General features: G+C 40.8%; 1 protein-coding gene across 1 annotated transcript; it reads left to right on the plus strand.

Moving 5' to 3' along the window:
- The first annotated feature begins 3,494 nt into the window (after window positions 1-3,494).
- Window positions 3,495-23,454, plus strand: gnmt (glycine N-methyltransferase). The gene is made up of 6 exons (XM_083632431.1): window positions 3,495-3,864; window positions 13,965-14,092; window positions 14,269-14,382; window positions 15,539-15,681; window positions 17,221-17,342; window positions 19,691-23,454. Exons 1-6 carry the CDS (start codon window positions 3,656-3,658, stop codon window positions 19,857-19,859), a joined length of 885 nt encoding a protein of 294 aa, XP_083488557.1. The 5' UTR covers window positions 3,495-3,655; the 3' UTR covers window positions 19,860-23,454.
- Window positions 23,455-23,825: the final 371 nt, after the last annotated feature.

Raw genomic sequence — 23,825 nt, forward strand, 5'->3', positions numbered from 1 at the left:
GGCCCTCCTCAGGTCCACAACCAGTTCCTTTGTCTTTGTCACGTTGAGCTGCAGATGGTTTTGCTCCTCGCACCATGCGACAAAGTTTCCCACTACATCCCAATATTCCACTTCATCACCATTGTTGATAAATCCAACTATAGCCAAGTCATCAGAGAACTTCTGAAGGTGGCAAGACTCTGTCTGATAGTTGAAGATGGTAGTGTAGATGGTGAAGAAGAAGGGAGAGAAGACTGTCCCAGTGTTGCTGACCACTCTGTCCGACACACAGTTTTACAAGCGCACATGTGGTCTGCCAGACATCAGGTAGTCAACAATCCAGGACACGAGGGGGTAGGGATCCACAATATATTGGCAATCATATCGGTACCGGTAGATGTTAGTCATTTTTTTTTACATATCGGCATCGGTCCAATGTTGCAATGTTAATATGGGTTATCGGTATCACCCAAAGATTTCACATTGAGAGGAAACAAATGTGGTAAATCTATGATTTATGGGCTTTTCCAAATGTTTTGGAAATAAAGAAATCCATTACTTTTTCAAATTCACAGTGTTTACATGTGTTTTTAGGTATGTACAAAATTTGATTATCATAGAAATTTGTTTAATACAGATCATATCAACATCTGTAGATATCGGTTATCGGCCATAACAGCAATGTTAATCGGTTATCGGTTTAGGCCAAAATGTTCATATCGGTGCATCCCTACAGGGACATCCACCCACATCGCTGTCAGCTTCTCACCCAGTAGAGGCGGCCTGATGGTGTTGAAAGCACTGGAGAAGTCAAAAAACATGACCCTCACAGTGCTCGCCGGTTTGTCCAGGTGGGCGTAGGCATGGTTGATCAGGTGGATGATAATGTCCTCCACTCCAAGTCGGGGCTGGTAGGCTAACTGGAGGGGTCCAAGAATGGCTTGACCATGGGCCGTAGGGCGGCTCCAGGGTCTTCATGATGTGGGAGGTCAAAGCCACCGGCCTGTAGTCCTTGGAGCCACACTGGTGTCGGCACAGGAACGATGCAGGATGTCTTCCACAGCACGGGAGGACCCTTTGGAGACTCAATTGGACTTTTTGTCCAATATTTTGTTCTATCCATTTGTTTTTCAAAACTATTTTCGTTTAAATGTTTCAATTTTTATCTCTTGTATCGCTCTCCTTATTGTTTTTCATGCCTTCCCATACAGCACTTTATAAACTCTGCTTTCAGATAAGTACAGTTTCTTCATCTTATTTGCATTAATGGCCTACTACTGTAATTATTGTAGCCTAATTATTAAATAGTATTGTAGATATATTATTATTATTATTATTATTATTATTATTATTATTATTATTATTATTATTATTAGTGGTGGTAGTAGTAGTAGTAGTAGCCTAGTAGTAGCAGCCTAGTAGTAGTAATAGTAGTATGAGAAAATGGGTCATTTATTTCATAAGTGAAAATGCTGCTTTGCACAGAAATTATGAAACGTTTGAGGGGGCGGGGGCTCTGCAGCGTCAGTTTACAGGACACACCATGGACGCTAAAAAAGAAGGACAAGACATCACTCACATCACAGCATTCGAATTTTGGATCGGGCGCCTGGGCGCACATTTCCATAAAAAAAAACATATCAGTCAACATCACATAATGTGTTTTCTTTAATCTGGCGGAAGCATTTTTCAATCAAAGATGAAACTACACATGATAGCCTATAATTGTTATAGTGGGACCCTGCTTGCCTCATATTGCCAAAGTCTGGCCCCATGAGAAAAAACAAGTGAACAACAGTTTCAGGACATACAACTAGAATTCACATCAATACGTATCAACTACCAACACAATATTATTGTGAAACCTCCATAAAGAGAGATTTGTGTTTATATAAAATGTCTGTTATTCAAAATAAAATAGTTATGACGTGAAACATTTTGCTTTTAGATGAGAAACCATGACAAGAAAGCCTGGCGATGAAAGCCAGCCAATTTCACAGGAATTTTATCAATATTAAAATGACAAACAAGGAAAAAGTTGAAACCACCTAATATAATATTCCAAATGGAGGTAGGCTATGGGTTTTAAAAGAGCTGCTTCAACCAATTAATCGTAAAGGTATTATTTAAGGTAGAAAAAAGTAGACCATTTTCATATAGAACTGTTTTTTTCACATAATGTGTCCTATTCTTCCATATGAAATTGAAGAGATTTTGTCAATCTCTTTTGTTTGTTATCAAGATGTAGAGCCAAAGCTGCGTCAGGTGGGAGCTTCCCTCTGCCTTAGTAAGTATTCTGCCTCTATCCCTTAAGAGCCAATGGTTTAATTTTCTTTTAGTATAATATGATTGAAATTTAAGTAAATTCTTCTCTGTTGGTCCTTAGTAATTAGGAGACCTAAAATAGCACTTCTTTTGTTCACACTTATTTATATTCAAATATAGCCCAGAAGCCTTTGAGAACTCCCTGACAGCTTCAATGGCGATAGCAATTTGGTTTTACTTTTGTAAGAAAAGTGTGGTGTCATCTGCCAGCTGTGTTGTTATTAAATCTCTGCCAATGAGAGAAATACCTTCACATTGCTAGATGGTCAGCAAAAAGTTGAGCCACTATCAGAAAGAGCTGGAGGCGGGGCAACCCTGGCTAATAATCTCTCTTTTTGGAAGGAAAAGTGGTCAGCGGCCATGTTTGGAAAGTACTACCTCTTTTCCTTCCAAAAAGACAGATGATGTGCATTTTGGATTAATATGTCATCGTGTGGTGAGTACCCAAAGCACAACATGTATTTTGGCACCGTGAGATGTGTGTTTTGGCAGATTTTTAACATCTGTACCATTAACCTCCATTCTATGGCGATACTAACTAACTTCAACTAACAACTGTAGCTCACTGTAAACTGTGCAGACAGTGCCGGTAAGGCATGGTGTATCTTGGTTATGTGGGGGGGATGTGGCAAATGAGCTAAACTCCCCAAAAAGTGGAGTATCCCTTTAAGCATGACAGGATTATGTATCACATAATGCTGTCTCATCTTCTTCATCAATGGATTTTACTGTCATAGAGATAGAGTTCAAAAAGGTATATCAGCTGAACCTTGGCGAACAGAGCTAGGATATAATTTCTTGTAAAAGTCACCACAATAACTGGATATTCCCCTTCTTCAAGCTATCTTGTTCTGGACGTAGGCTAATACATGCACCTTTTGCTCTTTGAATGCAAAATTCATCTAGTTTATTTTGCAAGTTAGATAGTTCCGATTTCTCCTCTAATCAGGGTTTTTATGAGATAAACAGGTGATTCTTACGTGAGTGATGTCTTATCCTTCTTTTCAGCGTCCTTGACGTACACACGGAAGTGGGGGCGTCTCTCTCTCTCTTCCTCCTCCAATCAGAAAGTAGGCGTCAGACTATAGGATAGTGTGATTGGCTTAAAGTTAGTCCCCCCGCTGCGTCTGTCATATAAAACAATAACAGACAGTGTTGAGGCATGTGGAGCTAGACAGAGCCCTTATAGTCGCTATACCTCCGCATCAAAACGGTGCAGCTGTTGGTTACCTGGAGAATTCCCTTGACAAAGCCCTGTCTCTAACCCGCTTCCAGCTGTCTCTAACCCCCCTCCAGGCAATCTCTAATAACCCGCCTCCAGGCAGTCTCTAGCCCGCCTCCACACAGCAGCATGTCGGTGGACAGTGTGTTCAGGACCCGCTCCCTGGGTGTAGCAGCGGTCGGTCTTCCGGACCAGTATGCGGACGGTAAGGCAGCCAAGGTGTGGCAGCTGTACATCGGGGACACCCAGAGCAGGACGCAGGAGTACCGCAGCTGGCTGACGGCTCTGCTCAGAGAGCAGGGCGCCAGCAGGGTGCTAGATGTGGCCTGCGGAACAGGGTGAGCACGCTAGCTGCTGTCTGTCACACTGTCACACGTCACACTGTCTGTCATACTCTGCCACATGTCTGACCCAACTCCAGCCAAAAGCTGACAATTTAACGATTCTTGTCTCACAGCGTAGCCTATAACATTAAAACGTGTTTTTGAATGTTTACAATTCAGCCTTCAATTCGGTTGACATCTAATCCACCAAGCAGGCTTTAACACATTGAATGCCAGCCATGTTTTCATTCCTGTAGGTAAGTTGTGCCAGGGGTGTTTTTGACGATTCTGGCTCATTTTAGCAACAGCCGAGGATTCTTTTCTGTTAAGAATTCATGAACACCAATCATCTAAAAATAACTAATAGAATGTGTGCTTTCTCTGTCTAAAAGAGTTAGTTTGCAGAGTTAGTAGTTATGTAGATATTAGCCGTTGAGTACAGCATGGTTTCAGCGTCTGGAAATTTATTCAGAGATAAATGGCTTTTTGTGAAACAGTCACTTTAACCATTCATTTTTGGCATCAGTAAGACCGTCAGACATTCTAAACAATAGTTTTGAACAGTAATTTCCTCCATAACAACAGGAAACACCCCTCTCATTCAAACTCCTCCCTCCGTGTGTCTTGTGTCCTCCTGGCTGTACAGCGGGCGTGTCAGAAGCGCTTTTGCTGCTGCCTGCCTGTGTGCCTGCCTGCCTGCTTGCCTGCGTGCGGACGCTCCTTGTGCGAGTCAAGATGGGCCGGGGAATGCGTGGGCGATGGGCAGATGTTGATTATGGCCTTTCTGAGGTGTTTCAAAGTGTGTTTCACCTATGATCTATTTTGCAAATCGCTCTCCGCTCTCTGTGTGCTGCTGCCGGTGCGCGGCCGCTCTCAGGCAAGACAAGTCTTGAATTGGATTACTGTAAAATCGCCACGGCATTTCCTTGAACGGCTTGGTCCCGCGGCAGTTTTTTCTTTGATTTCGGTCGTCTGGGGGAGCACTGTCAACACTTAGTGGGTCGGTAAAATAGATTATACACATTATCTTGCTCCAATAGTGATCTCGAAGATGTAAAAGTTGTTGATTGATGTCCCAGCGTCAAAAAAAAAAAAATGTTTATGTAAGACGAGTAAACTCGGCTCTGGCACTTAAGCGTTGGATTATGTAAGACGAATTATTTCGGCTATGGCACTTAAGGTGTTAATAGCCTATAGCCTATAATCTTTTTTTTTTTTTTTTGCATTGGTTCACACCGCTCGCTAACGTTACAGTTGAACGTTATTTTGGTGGAAGAGAAGAGTCGTTAATTTGTTGTACGATGTGTGGAACGTTCGACGCTCAGCAGTGCAGATTTTTGAATGGAGTCTGGTGTGACATTCTTTCCATGGACATATCGAGTCTATGGCATCGGGGCTCACTTTGCAATATCACCATGAATCTGTATTATGCTTATTAAGAACCTATTAAGCCTTATTTCTCGTTTATTCATTTTGCTGTCTTGTGTTTGATAGGGCAATAAGACGATGTTTAAGGGATTGGAAACCTGCAGTATCCGATGCCTCCACTCAGCCCAATATACAGTTAGACAGTTTTGTATGGTATTAAATGATAATTAATGTTATTTCTTCTTTATTAAATAAAGAAAATACCTCAAATCAGGTTAGTGGTTAGTTTGGTGAATCCCATTTAAATGACGAGTCTGGGGCTTGGGCACAGTCCAAACGAGGTGAAACAGTAACATGAATGAAAGTGCAGAGTTGCATCATTTCACTCTGCCAGTTTCCTGCCTCCATGCAGTTAGGGCACTGCTGGACACAGTATGAGTGACAGAGATGGGAAGTAACTGAGTACAAATACTTTGTTAACTGTAGTCCTACTTAAATAGGATTTTCAGGTACTTTACTTAGTATTTCTTTTTCGGACAACTTTTTACTTTTACTCCCTACATTTTCAAAACAGGCTTGTTACTTAGTTTTAATGCACGACAGACAAAAACGATGTAACTTGTTTGTCTCTCTCGTCTTGCGCTCTCCCAGCTTTCACGCATTATGTGCACCTTTCTATGGAAAAACCATATCACACAAATTATTAATCATAGTATAGTCTTTATACATCTTAAAACATGTTGGGAGGGGATCTTTTCAGTTTAATAGTCTTCAAATTATATTAATATGACATGAGTTTCACTTAGCTTTGCACAGAAACAGCCAGTAGATTTTTTTTTACTTTTATACCTTATTACATTTCAGAGCTTGTACTTTGTTTACTTTTACTTGAGTAAACAAGTTGAATGAGTACTACTTTTATCAGTCTTTTTTTTTTACACAATTAACTGTACTTCTACTTAAGTAAAGCATGTGTGTACTTTTCTCATCTCTGATATTAAAACATGTTAAAATCATGTTTTTCATGTCATTACTAAGTAGTAACAAATCTCAAAGCCTTCTTTGTACAAACAGGTGTTATAGCTACATCTTGAAGTTTGGATTGCTCTGAAGTTTTCTCTACCACTAACGTGGTATGCTACGTGATGTTACAGTACAGGTGTTACAGTACTTGATACATTTCAGGTTACTGTTCTCAAATGTGGCAGCGTTTCAACAATCATATTGCTCTATGACATAGAGCAATTACATAGTCTATGTAATTTGTGGTGGGAAAAGGCTCATATAGTCTAAAAAGATAACTTTCAAAGGCTATATAGGTCTTAGTGCAGGTTAATATACAGTACCCTTTATACTTGTTGCATTCAAACCAATTACCCACACATAAAGCATTATTCTGGGGCTAATGAGTGTGAGATGTACAGTATCATTACTGCTTGTAAAAGTGGGATTCTAGCCACTGAATTTGACTTGTGTGAGTAGTGGTTATTATAGTGTAAATTGGGTCACAAGCTGGTACTGGTTAGTTGTGACTGGTTCTCTGCCGCTTGTTTGCCTCCAGAGATAGTGTATCTGTACTCTGCCATCAGCAAGGCCAAGGGCTGAACTCGGACAACATGTTTTCACCTATCAGCCTTTGGGTCATCTCAGTAGGTCCTTAGCGTTAGGGTTCAAATTCTCTATTTTTGGGAATAATTTATTTTCTGAGAAATGTATTTTCTTGCAAGTCACTGCTAATCTTGTGCTATTGCAGTCTCTGAGCAGCTTAGGGGTTTATATTCTCCGCGTTTGTGCAAAAAGATCACACTTTCTTTTGAAGACTTAGAGTAGAAAATGTGCTGCGATTTAGTCGTCACAATTAAATGTATTGTTCTATATCCCACATGGAATCCAACAGGCTATAAGGATATTTGGGTTTTCATGAGCATTCCATTTGCCTTAAGTACAGCACTTTAAAACAACAATTTACTATGATTCACTGGACCAGAAATTATATATTTAGGGCTGCACGATATATCTGCAGTCATATCGGTATCGGACGATGTCAGTCATTTTTTTATGTCAGTCATCGGTATCGGTCCGATGAGCAAAATAACGTTATTATCATTATCGGTTCGGCCAAAATATTCGTATCGAGAGGAAACAATGTGGTAAATCTGTGGTTTATGGGCTTTTCCAAATGTTTTGGAAATAAAGAAAGACATTACCTTTTCAGATGTTTACATGTGTTTTTCACTATGTACAAAATGTGATTATCATCAAATCCCTGTTTTATACAGATCATATCGACATCAGTAAATATCGGTTATTGGCCATAACAGCAATGTTAATATCGGTATCGGCCACAATGTTAATATCAGTGCATCCCTAGATATTTTGGTTATTCAGAGCATGGGCTGATACAGTGTTTCTCAAATTCCCCAATTTGTCTGGAGCCACTGTGAAATAAACATAGCAAACACAAGACGGGTGTCACAATATATCGTCCCACGAAATTTCGCGATAGTAAAACGTCACGATATGTATCGTTGAGATGAAATCTCATATCGTGAAAAAAAAAAAAAAAAATCTTTCAAAAATAGACAAAGAAACGTCTTTGTTTGTTGAAGTTCAATGTGTGGAAAGTAGTTCAGTTGAACAAGTCTCTGAAGAGACACATGAGAAGTTATACAGGAGAGAAACCATTCAATTGAGTTTCTGGCAAAACTGTTTACTTGACAGGAAAAACTGAAGATGCATAAAAAATAGACTAAGAAAAGTCTTGTTGTTTGAGTTTGAAGAAAGACTGAAGATGCATAATGAGAATTTATAGTCAAGTCAAGTCAAGTCAAATTTTATTTATATAGCACCTTTCATACACAAAGGCAATTCAAGGTGCTTTACAAAAAAAAAAAAAAAATAATCGAAAAAAACAAGCAGCAAAGCAATGCACATATAAAAAACACATAAAAAACACAGCCGACAGTTTTAGTTAAAATATATACTCAAATTAACAAACATGAAACATTATTTCTGTTTTAAATAAGTTACAAGGCACTCTTCAGTATTATTATTACATGTACAGTCCATTTGTTGGAAATGTACAGGAATTATACTGCTGAGAAACCTTTTAGTTCAAAGTAAATCTAAGTGACGGTGTAACTCATTCTATTTCAAGATAAGCCTTATCTCCAATCTCATGTTTTTTCTAGTTGTTATTGTAATAACAATTTCCCACAACAGCATGTTTTGTATTTGTGCATTTCAAATAAAATACTACTTTTCCAGTCATATATTGTCATTATTCAAGTTTAAAAAAATATTGTTAAAATCGTATCGTATCGTTATCGTGAACCCAGTATCGTGATACGTATCGTATCGTGAACTGAGTGTATCGTGACACCCCTACAAGACACTATGGCCAAGTGCTTTCATTATAGAAACAGATCAAACACAAGACACTATGGCCAAGTGCTTTCATTATAGAAACAGATCAAACACAAGACACTATGGCCAAGTGCTTTCATTTAGACACTTCAGCTTGTCTAATAACATTAGCTGAAAAGAGACTTAGACTTAGTTTACTGTCATGCCCCTCTTGCATTGCTGCTTGAGAGATGAGTTGTAAAGCTTCAGATCTCAACAAGCAACATGGCTGTAGAATGTCCTGTGCATGTGTGGCTGTAGAATGTCCTGTGCATGTGTGGCTGTAGAATGTCCTGTGCATGTGTGGCTGTAGAATGTCCTGTGCATGTGTGGCTGTAGAATGTCCTGTGCATGTGTGGCTGTAGAATGTCCTGTGCATGTGTGGCTGTAGAATGTCCTGTGCACGTGTGGCTGTAGAATGTCCTGTGCATGTGTGGCTGTAGAATGTCCTGTGCATGTGTGGCTGTAGAATGTCCTGCGCACGCATGGCTGTAGAATGTCCTGTGCATGTGTGGCTGTAGAATGTCCTGTGCATGTGTGGCTGTAGAATGTCCTGTGCATGTGTGGCTGTAGAATGTCCTGTGCATGTGTGGCTGTAGAATGTCCTGTGCACGTGTGGCTGTAGAATGTCCTGTGCATGTGTGGCTGTAGAATGTCCTGTGCATGTGTGGCTGTAGAATGTCCTGTGCATGTGTGGCTGTAGAATGTCCTGTGCATGTGTGGCTGTAGAATGTCCTGTGCACGTGTGGCTGTAGAATGTCCTGTGCATGTGTGGCTGTAGAATGTCCTGTGCATGTGTGGCTGTAGAATGTCCTGTGCATGTGTGGCTGTAGAATGTCCTGTGCATGTGTGGCTGTAGAATGTCCTGTGCACGTGTGGCTGTAGAATGTCCTGTGCATGTGTGGCTGTAGAATGTCCTGTGCATGTGTGGCTGTAGAATGTCCTGTGTACGTGTGGCTGTAGAATGTCTTGTGCAATGTGCATGCGTGGCTGGAGAATGTAGAGTAAGCTAGTACACCTTTAGGTTTGGCCCCCTGAGTGTGGAATGAGGTTACAAATGGCCTCACTATTTTTGGGTTGTGTGCCTCCGAGGCCAGTCCTTCCAGCTCTTTCATCAGATTCGATGTCCTCTTATGCAAGAACTTAAGAACATATAGCTCTTAGACTCAGACATAGATTAGAATTACAGTACATTTTCTATGAAGGTCCAAAAATAATCTGGATGGATGGCCATGGGCCAAAAATAAATGTTGGTTATGTGAAATTACATAATAAAATGTATTATATTTTATGGACAATTTATATTTTAAATCTAAAACGACATTTTAGAAAAACCCGACTCTTTTATCTGTTTAACAGTAATTTTATTAGTTAGATTTAGAGATTTAGAGGGGAAAAAACATGTAAAGGGACCTTTGTGACAGAAAGTGCATGCAGCTCAAGGTGCATAGCCCTAACCCTACCATACAACCCATTCTCATTCACATATCTTAAGGTGAGGTCAAGGGACCCCTTCGAAAATGGCCATGTCAGTTTTAAAGAATCTAAAGAGATTAAAAAATATTATAAAAGGATTCAGATATGAACAGATATAGACAGTATTAACAGAGATGAACAATATTCACAGATATAAACATTCTTGACAGCTAAGTGAGGTAGCTTCAGAGTAGTTTGCTGTTTGCAGGAAATGTACAGTGTCAGGGTGCATCAGAGGCTTGATGATGTTGAGAAGTGATATTCACTTAGTTTGAACATGGGGGTTATTTGGCTCTTGACTAGTTAATCGGGATTAATCTTTCATTAATCATTTTTATTGCATGTTTAAAATTCCATTATTTTGCATTTCAAGACCGTTTTTATGTCCATATTAACAATGTAAAGTAATTAGGAGTGTCACGATACACTCAGTTCACGATACGATACGATACACGATATTGGGTTCACGATAACGATACGATACGATATTTTAACAATATTTTTTTGCGATCGATTTGTAAGTTGAGGGGGCATCCTCCACGCTAATTTGAGTAATTTCACCATTTTCATCCTCCGTGTCTGTAACGTCCCTCGTCTGTTCAAACAAAGCAATGAAAAGGAGAGCGAGCATGCAATCAGATGCAGATCAGTGCCACCATGTTCAGCTTCTTTTTCTCATGATATGAGATTTCATCTCAACGATACATATTGTCACGTTTTGATATCGCGATATATTGTGGGACGATATATTGTGACATCCCTAAAATAATACTTACCACCATTGGGAATCAAATGAACACAAAGAAACAAATTACCATCATTATTTATGACCTTTTATATTATTTCTTTCAAATCAATAGAAATGTAATGTAGACCAACCGATTTTTTTTAATCCCATTTTTATCCCTATTAGTGCTAATTTTATTTATTTATCCTGGTTGCTGCTCCACCCTCTGCCGATCTGGGGAGAGCTGAAACTGGCTTCATGCTTCCTCTGAGACATGGGCAGGAGCCAGCCGCTTCTTTTCACCTGACAGGGGAAGCTTCACCGGTAGGACATAGCACATGGGAGGATCACACTATTCCAATGAGTTCCCCTCCCTCCGAACAGGCGCCCCTAACGACCAGAGGAGGAACCACATCAGCAACCAGGATATTGCATGTTTTGGTGTGCGGTTCCATATGAAGGAAACCCTCAGGGGGCACAGGGAGAACATGCAAACTCCACACAGAAAGGCCCTTTTGACGACTGTAATGTAGACCCAGTTAATACAAAGTCTACTTCAAAATACATACTAGTCACAACAGTGTGGGCTTGCAACCATGACTTAGAGGTAGGATACAACTTCATGTTTTGCATACTGTTTTACTAATCCTGTCTATAACATTGATTGTATAATTATAATACTTTATGCAGTCTTTATAATATTTTATACAGTATATGGTCTATATTATAGACGATAACTATTCTCTTAGCACTAGCAGGACTATTAGTACCGTAATGCTTATTCTGTGAGATGCAATATTTTTTTGAATGGATTTCAGGGTTGCAGCCCACAAATTGTAGCCTACAGCTCGTCCAGGTCTGCAGTCAATTGCCACCCATTAGCAAACGCTGCTTCTTAGATGTCATTTCATCCACAGGTCTGTGGCGATTTACATGTTCTAAAACAGGGGTTCCCAAACTTTTCCAACCAAGTACCACTACGTACCAAACCAAATTTCCCAGGGACCACTTCCACTGTGTATACCACTCCTGATTTAACCACAGCTGATTTAACCATGCAATAGCCGCATAAAGGCTAAATAACAATATAAGGCTACTAGCTGGTTCAAAATGGACACTCACACACACACACACACACACACACACACACACACACACACACACACACACACACACACACACACACACCTGTCATCATTAGACTGGGAAAAAGAGGACCCCTTTGAAAATGTTTTTTTCCCCCTCGCCAAAATTGTCCCTAACTTTGTTATTTAGTTACCTTCCTGACAAGCTAGCATGACATGGTTGGTACAAATCGATTCCTTTAGTCTTCTAGTTTCATATGATACCAGAAACTTCACTCTGGCTTTAAAACTGAGCCTGCTGCAGCCTCTGAAAGGAAATGTTCAAAATTGTGATGTTTCCCAAATATCGCAATATTTCCGAAAATCGATCTGGGTACTCCTCAGGGTTAATGTGCATGTAAAAACTGTTGTCTGTATTTTTATTTTTTTGCAATTTTTTGGCGGGCCACCAGGCAGAGCGCCAATGTTTGAAAACAATGCTTTGCCACGGCTTTGGCGAAGCGGTTGTCTGCATTATTGATGTTAGCGGGACCTGTATGTTTGGCTCAGTGCCAGTGGCGATAGGCAGCTGTACCGTTCACTAGCATTGCAGCGCTAAGCTATTAGCAGCGAGGGCTGTACCGCTCTTTGTAGGGCACGCACAGTGATGATAAAGGCATCCACATTTTCCATTTATTGGCAATATGGCAAATAGGCCAAAATGTTGGCGTATCCCTTTAACTTGTGCATACATTTCTTTTTCTTTTTTTTCTGTATGTGAGTACTTTTGAGAGCAAAGCAAACCGGAGTCAAATTCCTTGTAGGTGTACATACTTGGGCAATAAAGCTGATTCTGAAGTGGTATGGAATGCCATGATGCCATCCCTATCAATTTCCAAGAGCGCGGTCTATCATTTTGAGAGCATGATTTATGGATTTCACGTTCCGATTTTGCAAGTCTTTCTCTCAAACCCCGCCCTCACACTCAAAAAGGCCCTCGCATGTGCTTAGATTTGCTCTGCTTGTCCTCAAACTGTATGCTCAAGTAGGAGAAGAAATGCTTGATGCACACATCAAAAACTATTTACATTCTTCACAAAGAAATCCTTTCATTCTTCTACCAAGAAAGTTATTTGTGCCATCATGCATAAATGTCTTTAGAAACCTCCCTTCAATAGGCTTTTTTTGTGTGTCAATTTAGAGCCCAACCGATATATCGCAATATCGGTCCACCGATATTATCGGCCGGTATTGGCCGATAACTGATATATCGGTATCGGCCGATATCTTGGCCGGTATTGCCGATATTTTCTTATTTTGTATTTTTTAAGTTATAGACAGCATGACAGCATGATATTTTATCTTTTTTCTTAACTCAAGTTATATTTGATATTTGTTCTTGTTCTATTTGTGTTTTTCTATTTCTAGTTATTTATAATTATTAAATTCCCAGTGAAGTTTACTGTTTCATTGCATTGATGTAATTTTGGACAATAAAGTTGATTGATAACGCTGTAAAATATCCTCCCTAGTCTCAAGTCTTGATCCCATCTCAAGTCATATACATATCTTTGTCAAGTCTTTGATATTTGAGGGATCATTGCAAAAAAATGGTCTAATATAATGGGTATATATAATATAAGAATATCGGCCGATATATCGATATCGGAATTTTTTTACTCCCTAATATCGGTATCAGCATCGGCAAAAAAATCCAGTATCGGTCGGGCTCTACAATAAATACAATGGTAGCCTTGGATAGCAAATTGCTATGGTATCGGTCTCCAATTGGACCCGTAGTTCTGCGGTCCTGGTCTCGACTCGGTCTCGACCCCCCTTGGTCTCAGTCTCGACCCTCTCACCTCCACCCCAACCCCCCCTTCCCCCAACCCCCCCTTCCCCCTCGGTCTTGGTCTTGATCTGGACTCGGACTTGCCCAAGGCGGTCTCGACTACAGCCCTGGGGCAGATGCCCTGGGGCAGGTGCCCTGGGGCAGGTGCCCTGGGGCAGGTGCCCTGGGGCAGATGCCCCTAGTTCAGCTGTTGTCTTGATACAAAATGTATTTTGTTTTGCAGAATTGACTCCATTATGTTGGTTGAAGAGGGATTCAAGATGACGAGTGTGGACGCCAGTGACAAAATGCTTAAGTATGCACTGAATACAAGATGGGAGAGGAGAAAAGAAACAGCCTTTGACCAGTGGGGTATGTTCAATAAGCTTGAAATGTCGTTTGAATAAGACTTCAGAGTTACGGATATCATTTTTGTTCATTTAACATTACTGGTATGCAAACCCAATGTTTTGGCAATTCGAATTCTTGCTTTGTGTTCCTAAGGTGACAACCTTGTGTTTTCTTCTTTCTACCTTTGTTGTCCTCAGTGATCGAAGAGGCCAACTGGCTGACGTTACCAGAGGATGTGCAGAAACCTGGAGACGGCTTTGATGCAGTCATCTGCCTTGGCAACTCATTTGCCCACTTACCAGACTTCAAAGGTGTGAGAGGGATCAAATCTTTTGTGTATTTATGTGTATTTCTATTTGATACATAGATTCAATGCTGGTCTAAATTGTCCTTGAGTTTTAAAGGTTGAACTCCCAATAGCTGTTCATTTCACAATAAGAACGACATATATCTACTGTATGTTTGCATATTCATTCAAGCTCTTCCTATATTGCTTGCATATTCTACCTCACATCACCTCAAACTGCCAATATAGAATCTTATTAGAAAGATGAGTTGTTTGATTGAAGTTAACCCTGTCAGGCATGAATTATTAAATCACAAAGTAATATTTTCTTAATATTTGTTTTGACTATTTTCTCCAATATATATTATTTTGAAGGAGTTAAGTATCTGTCTCCTGCAGTGGACACGACACATCAACGATATAGACCAGGGCTTTTCAAAGTGTGGGAGAGTGAGCCTCCCCGCAGAACATATAGACAGAAAATGACCGCTTGAGTTCACACCAAAACTAACAGCTCGTGCGACCAGCGGTGAGATGTGATCTATCAACTTAGTAGCCTACATAAAATAAGCACAGCCAAACATCAGATAGGTCGGACCACCGTGGTTAACTAGGGTATACATCTTTAACGTTACAGTTACGTCGGGAAGTTACAACAGAAAAAAACTAGAAATACCGCATTGCGGATGTATGCCTCCGCCAACAAGTGAGCAGTCTACATCCATGTCTGTCCAGACTCATACAAGCACAAATACCTTGAAGCCTACAGCACAGTGGTGTGGTCATTATGGCACTTTAGGCAATGTTTGGGAGTACTTTTAATAATATTAAAATCTGTATAAAGGTATTGCTAACATCTTTTTTTCACCTGTCTGGTTTCCTGAGAATAAAATTATTTTAACAGATATTCCTGAGGTACTTGGTGCATCTCCTCTTCTCTTCCCTCTGCCGTTTTTAATATATGATGCAATATCTCAATGACAAAGAGAGCCAAAGATAATAATCAAATGGAATTGTAGACAACACTTTGGGGGTCCACCGCCTGGCGGTTGGGACATGGTACTTCAACTTAAATGGTTCAAAATGGCTTCCACATCTGTCCACTGTAGTGGACACCATGCATGAAATGAAGCGTGTTGGATGTGTGCTTGACAATGTGGGTGATGGCGTTCTGCTCCCAGGGGACCAGAGCGATCAGAAGTTGGCCCTTCAGAACATTGCCAGTATGGTCAAACCAGGGGGGATCCTCATCATTGACCATCGCAACTACGACTACATCCTGGAGACTGGCCGCGCGCCACAAGGCAAGAACATCTACTACAAGGTACTGAACTTAACACAGAGGGGACCGTTTGTGTGATGCCTAGATGATCATTTTCTAACCTATCCTTCCATATACATCCATACTAGCCTGGTTAAAACCATCCTGATGACCCGAGGTCACATTGTGTTTTGCTCTATGTATCAGTCTGGATTTCCAGCTGCTCACAGAGATTTCAGTGGGCAGTACAGAGTACTTGCCTTGACTCCTTCAGCCAATCGGCGTTGCCAAATCGAATCTAAATCCAGTCAGAAGAACGGCGAAAACGTTGTTTCTGCCGAGAAACTCCTTGTAAAAAAAATGCATTATGAATGATAAAATGTGTCCAGGTCACCAGGTCGACGTTGGGATGTTTGAAAGGTTGTTAACATGTTGCTGCTACACATTATTGGCAATTAGCCAGAGAAGGTCGAAAATGAGTTTTGCAGGTATTTGTGGATTTTAAGTGATTTGGTTACCGTCTTTTTTCCACATGTATTGTATTAGAATTTTCAGTTAACCAGAAAACAGACAGTCAGACAAACGGAACATAAAAGAAAAAACACATACATGTTGCCAGCCATCATCTTAGATATCATATTGATCAGTTGAAACCTTCAGAGAAGATGATTCACGTGTATAATCCCTTGTGTTGGGTCTGCAGATATTGACAATGAATAGTAAACGTGTATTAGACACAGTAAGTCAGTGTCTACCTGACACGATTTGCGATATTAGAGGGAATGATCATTTTTCTCATTTTCTCATCTGTATTCTCATTTTCATTGAAAAACATATTCAAATGATTATGGTGTGACGTTTGCAGGGATCTGCAGCAAACCAAGATGTTTTCTTTTATGTCTGCAGAATAAGAATGTGTAGGCCAGCATCACAATATTTAAGTTAACATTACGCAATAAGCCCAAAGAGCCTGTGGTTTACAGTGATTTTACAACAGCTAGGACTGTTCTAAGGCATGCTGCCAGAACAGTTAGTACATATAGCCTACCTGGGCAGGTTTGAGCAACACAATGTAGTCCTTCAAGCCCCTCCCTCCCCTCCAGTCAGTTCAACGTTCTATGAGCGCCTCTGCTGCACGTTATCTGATTCTGTGCTGTACACCAATTCTGTACACCAAGGAGATACGCCCAGAAAAACAGCACAAGTTACAGTATTCCCTCCATAGCTTAGCTGCAAGGATAGTCACATTATTGCTGATATCAACAACCGGGTGAACCGGCCAACAGATTTTAAAGCTGATGACCCCGCTGATTCTGTTTTATAATGGGGTTTTGACACACATTTTGCCTTTAACAAATATTGTGCCTCTTACGATTTGAAAATTGCAGTAGGTCATAATTGTAATAAAAATTTCAATCAACTGTTTAGTCATTACAGAAGAGAAAATGGAAGGTGGCGTGAGGTATCTTATGCTATTTAATACCCTTTGACTATCGCGTTGCATGTGTGTGTGTGTGTGTGTGTGTGTGTGTGTGTGTGTGTGTGTGTGTGTGTGTGTGTGTGTGTGTGTGTGTGTGTGTGTGTGTGTGTGTGGTGTTCCAGAGTGACCTGCCTCAGGACATCTCTACGTCGGTGTTGTGGGTCAACAATAAGCCTCACATGATCACTTTGGACTACACCATCCAGATGCCACAGGCCAACGTCCAGAACCCTCCTGATGTCAGGTAGAGTGGACAACACTCTTACAACACTTGTTTGTGTTTTGTACATTACTATGACAACCATAACTGGAATAAAGTCACAGACATATCTTTCTGGAATTTACCAGGTGATGTAACATTAACATGAGTCCAGCTTCCTCGCTGACTTTCCTCCACGCCCTCTCTGGTTTGTTAGCTTTCCGTACACCAGGAGATCTGTGCCTTAGCTCCCGGGAACCCAAGTAAACACAAGCATTAGCCCAGTTGTTTTTGGAATCCCTGGCACAGACTCTGGTTTCATGTGTCCTCTAGGGTTTCTTTCAGCAGCGGTGGCAAAGGGTTTCGTTGTACCTCGGTCGCGCACGTGTAGTACGTCGGCGGGTCGGAGTGAATTGTCAATATCTGGTCATTAAAATATCTAATAAAGTGACACTTGAATGTAAAAACAAACTTCAGAAAATGTTGATCTCCGTAGTTAAGAACATGTTTACCATATGTACATAATTTACATATTTAAAACATACTATACAAAACTCTTTTGGAGTGTTTCCCACAGGATTTGGAGAGATTGTAGTGGTTGGACCGCAGACCCTCTGGGGGTGGGGGTGGGGAGGGGGGGGGTTTGGACTGGATGCCATTGCCCATGAGGACTAGGCTAAGATTTCTCAGGAACGCTGCCAGAAGCTGATGTGTAGGTTAAATAAGGTTTGCAGTCAGGTAATGGAGGAGCCACAGTAAAGAACTTCAACAATCGATCAATATCATCAGCTATAGCCTATTTCACCTGTATCATTCTGATTGACATTAAATGGATTAAAATGGCACTTTATGATCGGTGATAATCTGTCCATGGAGGTAGGCTACAGTAGAGCCACCACACGTCTCATTAAATCATAAATAGCATATAACAGGAACCAAATCACTATCTGCCGTGCATAGACTATATTTTTCCATAACAACTCAAATCACATGAAGTTGCTGCCCTTGCTGCGCATATAGGATGGATACAATTTCAATCCAATGGCTCTATCTCACCAGATATGACGGACGGGTGATAAAAAGTTAATATTGCTGTTTTATTTCAAATAAATAAGTTGTGTATAAAATTATAAAATGATGAACTTCTGGGTGAGGGAGGGCAGATCGTTTTTTTTTTTACAGGTGCAGGGAGAGGGTAGAGAGAAAATCTTAGTTAAAATTGGTTAAGTGGTGTGGTGGTGGTGTCCGTGGTGGCGGTGTCAGAAGAGTTCCGACATCTCCATTCACTCCAATGGACCAGTTTTTTTCCAGGAAGTAGAAAGTGGAACTCGAGTAAAAAAAAGCAGCACTGTCGAGTTGCAGCAAAATAGACAGTGTTGTACTTTGAAAGCGTTTTTCATCCCTTGAAATGAATCAAATTGTACATTATCAGCTTTATTTTAGCATGCAAAAGTAGCGCGAGACCCATTCCTGGCTGTTCATTGGCTAATGAGTCTCGCATTTTGGTCCTCCGCTGACGCCACTCTCTTACTAGAGGACACTAGGCGGTGTCAGTCACGATTGTGATGTCATCAGTAATGTCATCAGTGATGTCGCTCAAGCAACTGTGATGTCATCAGTGATGTCACTTGAGCAACTGTGATGTAATCAGTGATGTTTCTTGAGCAGCGTAAGTGATGTCATCAGTGATGTCACTCGAGCAATTGTGATGTCATCAGTGATGTCATTCGAGCAATTGTGATGTCATTAGTGATGTCACTCGAGCAATTGTGATGTCATCAGTGATGTAATAAATCATTCTTGGTATGAGCTGATGGTGTACAGTTACACGATGGCGCAAATAGCCTGCATTTATATAGAGCTTTTATCCAAAGCACTTTACAATCAGTAGGTACATTCACCAATTCAATCACACAGACATTCACACACCAATGGCAACAAGCTACTACGCAGGGTGTTGACACACCATCAGGAGCAATTTGGGGTTCAGTATCTTGCCCAAGGACACTTCGACATGCAGACTGGAGGAGCCAGGGATAAAACCACCAACCTTTTTTCTCCAAAGTGATTAGTGGATGACCCGCTCTATCTCCTGAGCTACAGCCCCAGGCCCACCTAGGTGGGTGGGCAGTGTCTGTCTGTCAGTCCAGAGTTTTCACGCGCGAGATTCCTACTAATATAAATGTCAGGGATATATCATTATTTTAGGGTTGTTAATCAACAGGACCGGCCCCTCTCTGTTATCGTAAAGTTGCGCCACCAGACACATTAAGCACAATAAATGTTATCTTTATTGAGTTGTGTGTGTGTGTGTGTGTGTGTGTGTGTGTGTGTGTGTGTGTGCGCGCGCGCGCGTGTGTGCGTGCGTGCGTGCGTATGTATGTTTTCCACAGTAAATTCCGTCTGTCCTACTACCCTCACTGTCTGGAGAGCTTCAGGTCTCTGCTGAATGAGGCTTTCTCTGGCAAACTGGAGCACAGCGTCTATGGAGACTTCAAGACCTACAGCCCAGGCCAGAGCCAAGCCCCCTGCTACTTCATCCACGTCTGTAAGAAGACCTAAGGCCTAAGAAGACACAACACATCTGCCCCCTCGCAACTTCTCAACCTCTTTCTCCTGCAGTCCTCCAGACTTAAAAACTAGATTTGAATATGTTTTCAAAATATTGGAGCTACTGTATGTGACTTGCATTACATTGCTTGCAACAGGATAGGTCATATCACTCTCAACCCTCTCAATTCAAAGCATAATTGGAAGCAACTGTTCTTTGATGAATGATAGAACCTGTTATGTCCCGGACGAGCCCCCGATTTCATGTTACGTCCCGGTCTAGGGGTACCCAGATGCAACTTGAAATGAGCCCATCTACCCAAAGTCCCAAATAGCCACAACAACAAATGGTTTTGATGCCAACAAAAAAAACTGGGGATTTATTTACAAAGGAATAAAGTGTAACAAGGGTTTTTAAATAGACAATGGATGAGTTTAACAAGTGTTCTAAATAACAAAAGATGTAATTAAGAGCCGCTAGTAGGCCTAATGCCCAAAACACTAACTAAAGGTTTAATGTTGCGTTCGTTTATAACTGGCAAGTGGCAAATTCCCAGTTGTTTAACGCCACGTTAAACTGGGAGTTCCTACTCGCAAACTTGGGTATGATTCCTCAACCCCCAGTTGCTTCCCAGCGTGTCATTTGACGTCATTTCAACATGGCGCCCATGATTGTAAGAATTTAAAACACATTTTTTACACATTTTTCTTTTCTTTTCAACAATAGTAAGCTTTCAGACCAATCAGCATACCAATACAATAGTTGGTTAAACCCATACAACTAAACATTAATGTTGTTGCTATTAGCGGTTAGCTTAGACAGCTAACGGCTATTAGCATCCATGGTTTTGCGACTTGAAGCCTGAAGCTCGAACGCACGTAGGTCGGAGATGGCGCGTTTTCCACTTGCCAGCTCCTACCGTCAACGAATGCATCTAATGGACCGATAATATATATATATATATATATATATATATATATCCCCCTCCCAGATGAACAACCACATATTCATCCACTGTGCATTGATTTGTACATGTACACAGTCTCCCATCAGCCATTACCTTCTCGTATGATGGAAACAGGAAAGGTAGTCCTTGCTAGTTCACTTGTATAGTTCATGGATATTTTAGCACGCTGGTTTACTTGTATAGTTCATGGATATTTTATCTCCAACGCAAACTGTCAGACTTCACCACGTACAGTAGTGTTACCATTTAATTGTGTGTACCATTTAGCGTTAGAGCTGCTACAATTTTATCATTTTGGAGATAATGCTGATGACCTACTATCAGTCCTCATTAAATTGTTAGCATGGAGCCTACCATCAGCTCACCACCGCGTCTGTTAAAGTGCAAAGAATTCAAAATATAGCTGAATCGCTTGGTTTGACCAGGTAAAACTATTTTTATACGCATTTTACGCAACGTCTATGGAAAAATAAATGGCGGGAAATCCCTTGTTTCATATGCCTGACCCGGGAGAGGGCGTGACTTTGGCTCTGTATTGTCTCTGTCCCTACCTGCTTTCTGAGTCCTGAGATCCAAAATGAACATGTCTGAAAATGTCACGGTGCTATTCTCCATGATGGAATACTTAATGTCCATCAGCAAAAACATTGTGCTCAGTCAAAGACGTGCTTGGACACGTGTGTTTTGTCATCTCACTACAGGGTCTTAAACATGGGGCGGCTGTGGCTCAGGAGGTAGGGCGGGACGTCCACTAATCAGACCGTCGGTGGTTCGATCCCCGTCTCCTCCAGTCCGCATGTCGAAGTGTCCTTGGGCAAGACACTGAACCCCAAATTGCTCCTGATGGCTGTGCAAGCACCCTGCGTGGCAGCTTGCCGCCCTCGGTGTGTGAATGTGTGTGTGAATGGGTGAATGTAGGCATGTTGTAAAGCGCTTTGGATAAAAGTGCTATATAAATGCAGTCCATTTACCATTTTTAAACATTGGTGAAAGAGACCCTGTTTAATGTTGACTCAAATGGGATGTTGCAACAGATCCTAAGAAAGGTACAGTAGGCTATAGGCCTGGGGCCATATCTTACATTCAGTGCAAAATCTTTGCTTCTAGCACTCAAAATCTCCCCTTTTTCTTTTAATGAAAAAAGGGAGTTGCTGAAACATGTCCTTTAATGTTCTGACCCAGTGGTCTTTAATGTACTGACCCAGTGGTCTTTAATGTACTGACCCAGTGGTCTTTAATGTACTGACCCAGTGGCAATCAATGTACTGACCCAGTGGTCTTTAAAAGGGGGATAAATAGATTTTGAGTGCTAGAAACTAGCAAAGATTTAGCCCTTGCACTTGGCGTAAGATGGCCCCAGTGTCTTTATGACATGACTTTGTCCTCCATATTGGCGTATCCTCTTATTCTCTAGTTGGAAAAAATCATCCCAGGTGTCATTGTAGCCACACTTTGGCAGGTGTGCCAAACTTGGCAATGTCAGTATTTCAACACATGTTTGATGAAAGTCCAAACTGTGCCTTGTGCAGTGTGACTTTCCTCATTTCATTTCAAACAGAGTCCAGCTAACAGCCATGTGAAACAGCCTCAGCAGACCTGGCTCACAACCCACTAGGTCAGCCTTTACAGTAGCTGCTTCTGATGTCCATATTTATAATGATAATAAAAAAAAAAGTCCAGCAGAATATCTTTTGAGAATACTCAAATGGCCTGTGCTGAAGTGGTTTACAGCTGGGTTTCTGCAATTGGTTGAAATCCAGGTAAACAGGTAAACGCTGAATTTGATTCCATTGTGCAGTGCCAAAATACTGTATATGGCCTCAGACATGTAGTTGGTTAGTAGTTAGAGAAGAAGCATGGTTATTTATTTGGCTGTTTTACCCAGATCCCATGATCCCATTTATTTGATCCCAAATTCAAAATGTGTTTGTTGTTGAAAATCCAAAGTTGTCCCTGCCCGTTTTTGCCTAGACAAGACTGTGCATTCGAGACGGTGCATTCACATTGTGCTATGCCAGTGTTTCTTGCAGGACAAAATAGAATAGATGCTACATGCTACATTGAGAATCATTTGAGATCAACAGTAGGTTGTGAATGTGGTAAGGACTGGGCTAATGGTGACGTGGTTATGTTTGACTGGGTTTAGAAGGGTGATGTTTTTTATTAAGTTTATGTAGAGATTTTTTTTTTTTTTTTTTTTTTTTAAAGTCTTGATTATTTTGCCAAATCTTAAGGCATAACATTTTTATAATGTTCTTGGCTCATGTGATTATTAGAATTACTTTGCCTGAAATACAAAAGATTGAAAATAAGTACGGTAATTGTTGTGCTTTCATTTTGTGTTGTGTGTCTTGTTCATTTTCTTTTATCAAGTGAAATATTTCATTTTTTCCACACAGTTTTTAAAAAGCTCTTGAGAAGAAGAACTGAATCAGAAAGACGTCTACTATCTCCTACAGAGTAGATCAGCTCTGTGTTCAGTGGAATGAAATCAAAGTATTTTTTAAGCATCACTGATGACACTGTCATTTTCAGGGTTCCTACACAGCTGGGTCCAGCTAACAGCCTAGGAATTTTTGTCCCACTGATGATGTCATCAGTGACATCACATCAGTGATGTCAAAAAGGGGGGCGGTGGGGAGCACATTTCACAATGGAGTGGATGATATCACACTCACAGCCACGTTGACTTTGGTTGCATTACAGCCATAAAACTATTTTGTGACCAAATGGAGTTTGATAATTATAAAAAAGAATTTATGTGACAACTTGTGTGTTGTGTTTTTGACAAAACTGCTGTTAATATTGGTTTAATTTCTTAGGTAAGATAGTCCTTGAATAAGCCCATCATGCTTTACTGTCTCTACCTGCACAATCTTTCTGGGTCACTTATTTGTTTGGTTTGTTTTTGATTTTAATATGAACTAAAGCATCAGCATTCTGCAGTGCAGACAGCACCAGGCTGAAATGGCTTTAGCCATGGAGACAAAGCTTGTGAAAGAAGAGGATG

This window comes from Poromitra crassiceps (assembly GCF_964638095.1).
Source record: "Poromitra crassiceps genome assembly, chromosome: 3".
Taxonomy (NCBI): Eukaryota; Metazoa; Chordata; class Actinopteri; order Beryciformes; family Melamphaidae; genus Poromitra; species Poromitra crassiceps.

What these genes read in the sequence shown, in the direction of transcription:
- gnmt (XM_083632431.1), top strand. Translation starts at nt 3,656, where the DNA reads ATGTCGGTGGACAGTGTGTTCAGGACCCGCTCCCTGGGTGTAGCAGCG. An exon ending in AACAGCCTTTGACCAGTGGG is followed by an intron (nt 14,093 to 14,268) that starts GTATGTTCAATA and finishes TGTTGTCCTCAG; the next exon opens with TGATCGAAGAGGCCAACTGG. An exon ending in CCACTTACCAGACTTCAAAG is followed by an intron (nt 14,383 to 15,538) that starts GTGTGAGAGGGA and finishes TTCTGCTCCCAG; the next exon opens with GGGACCAGAGCGATCAGAAG.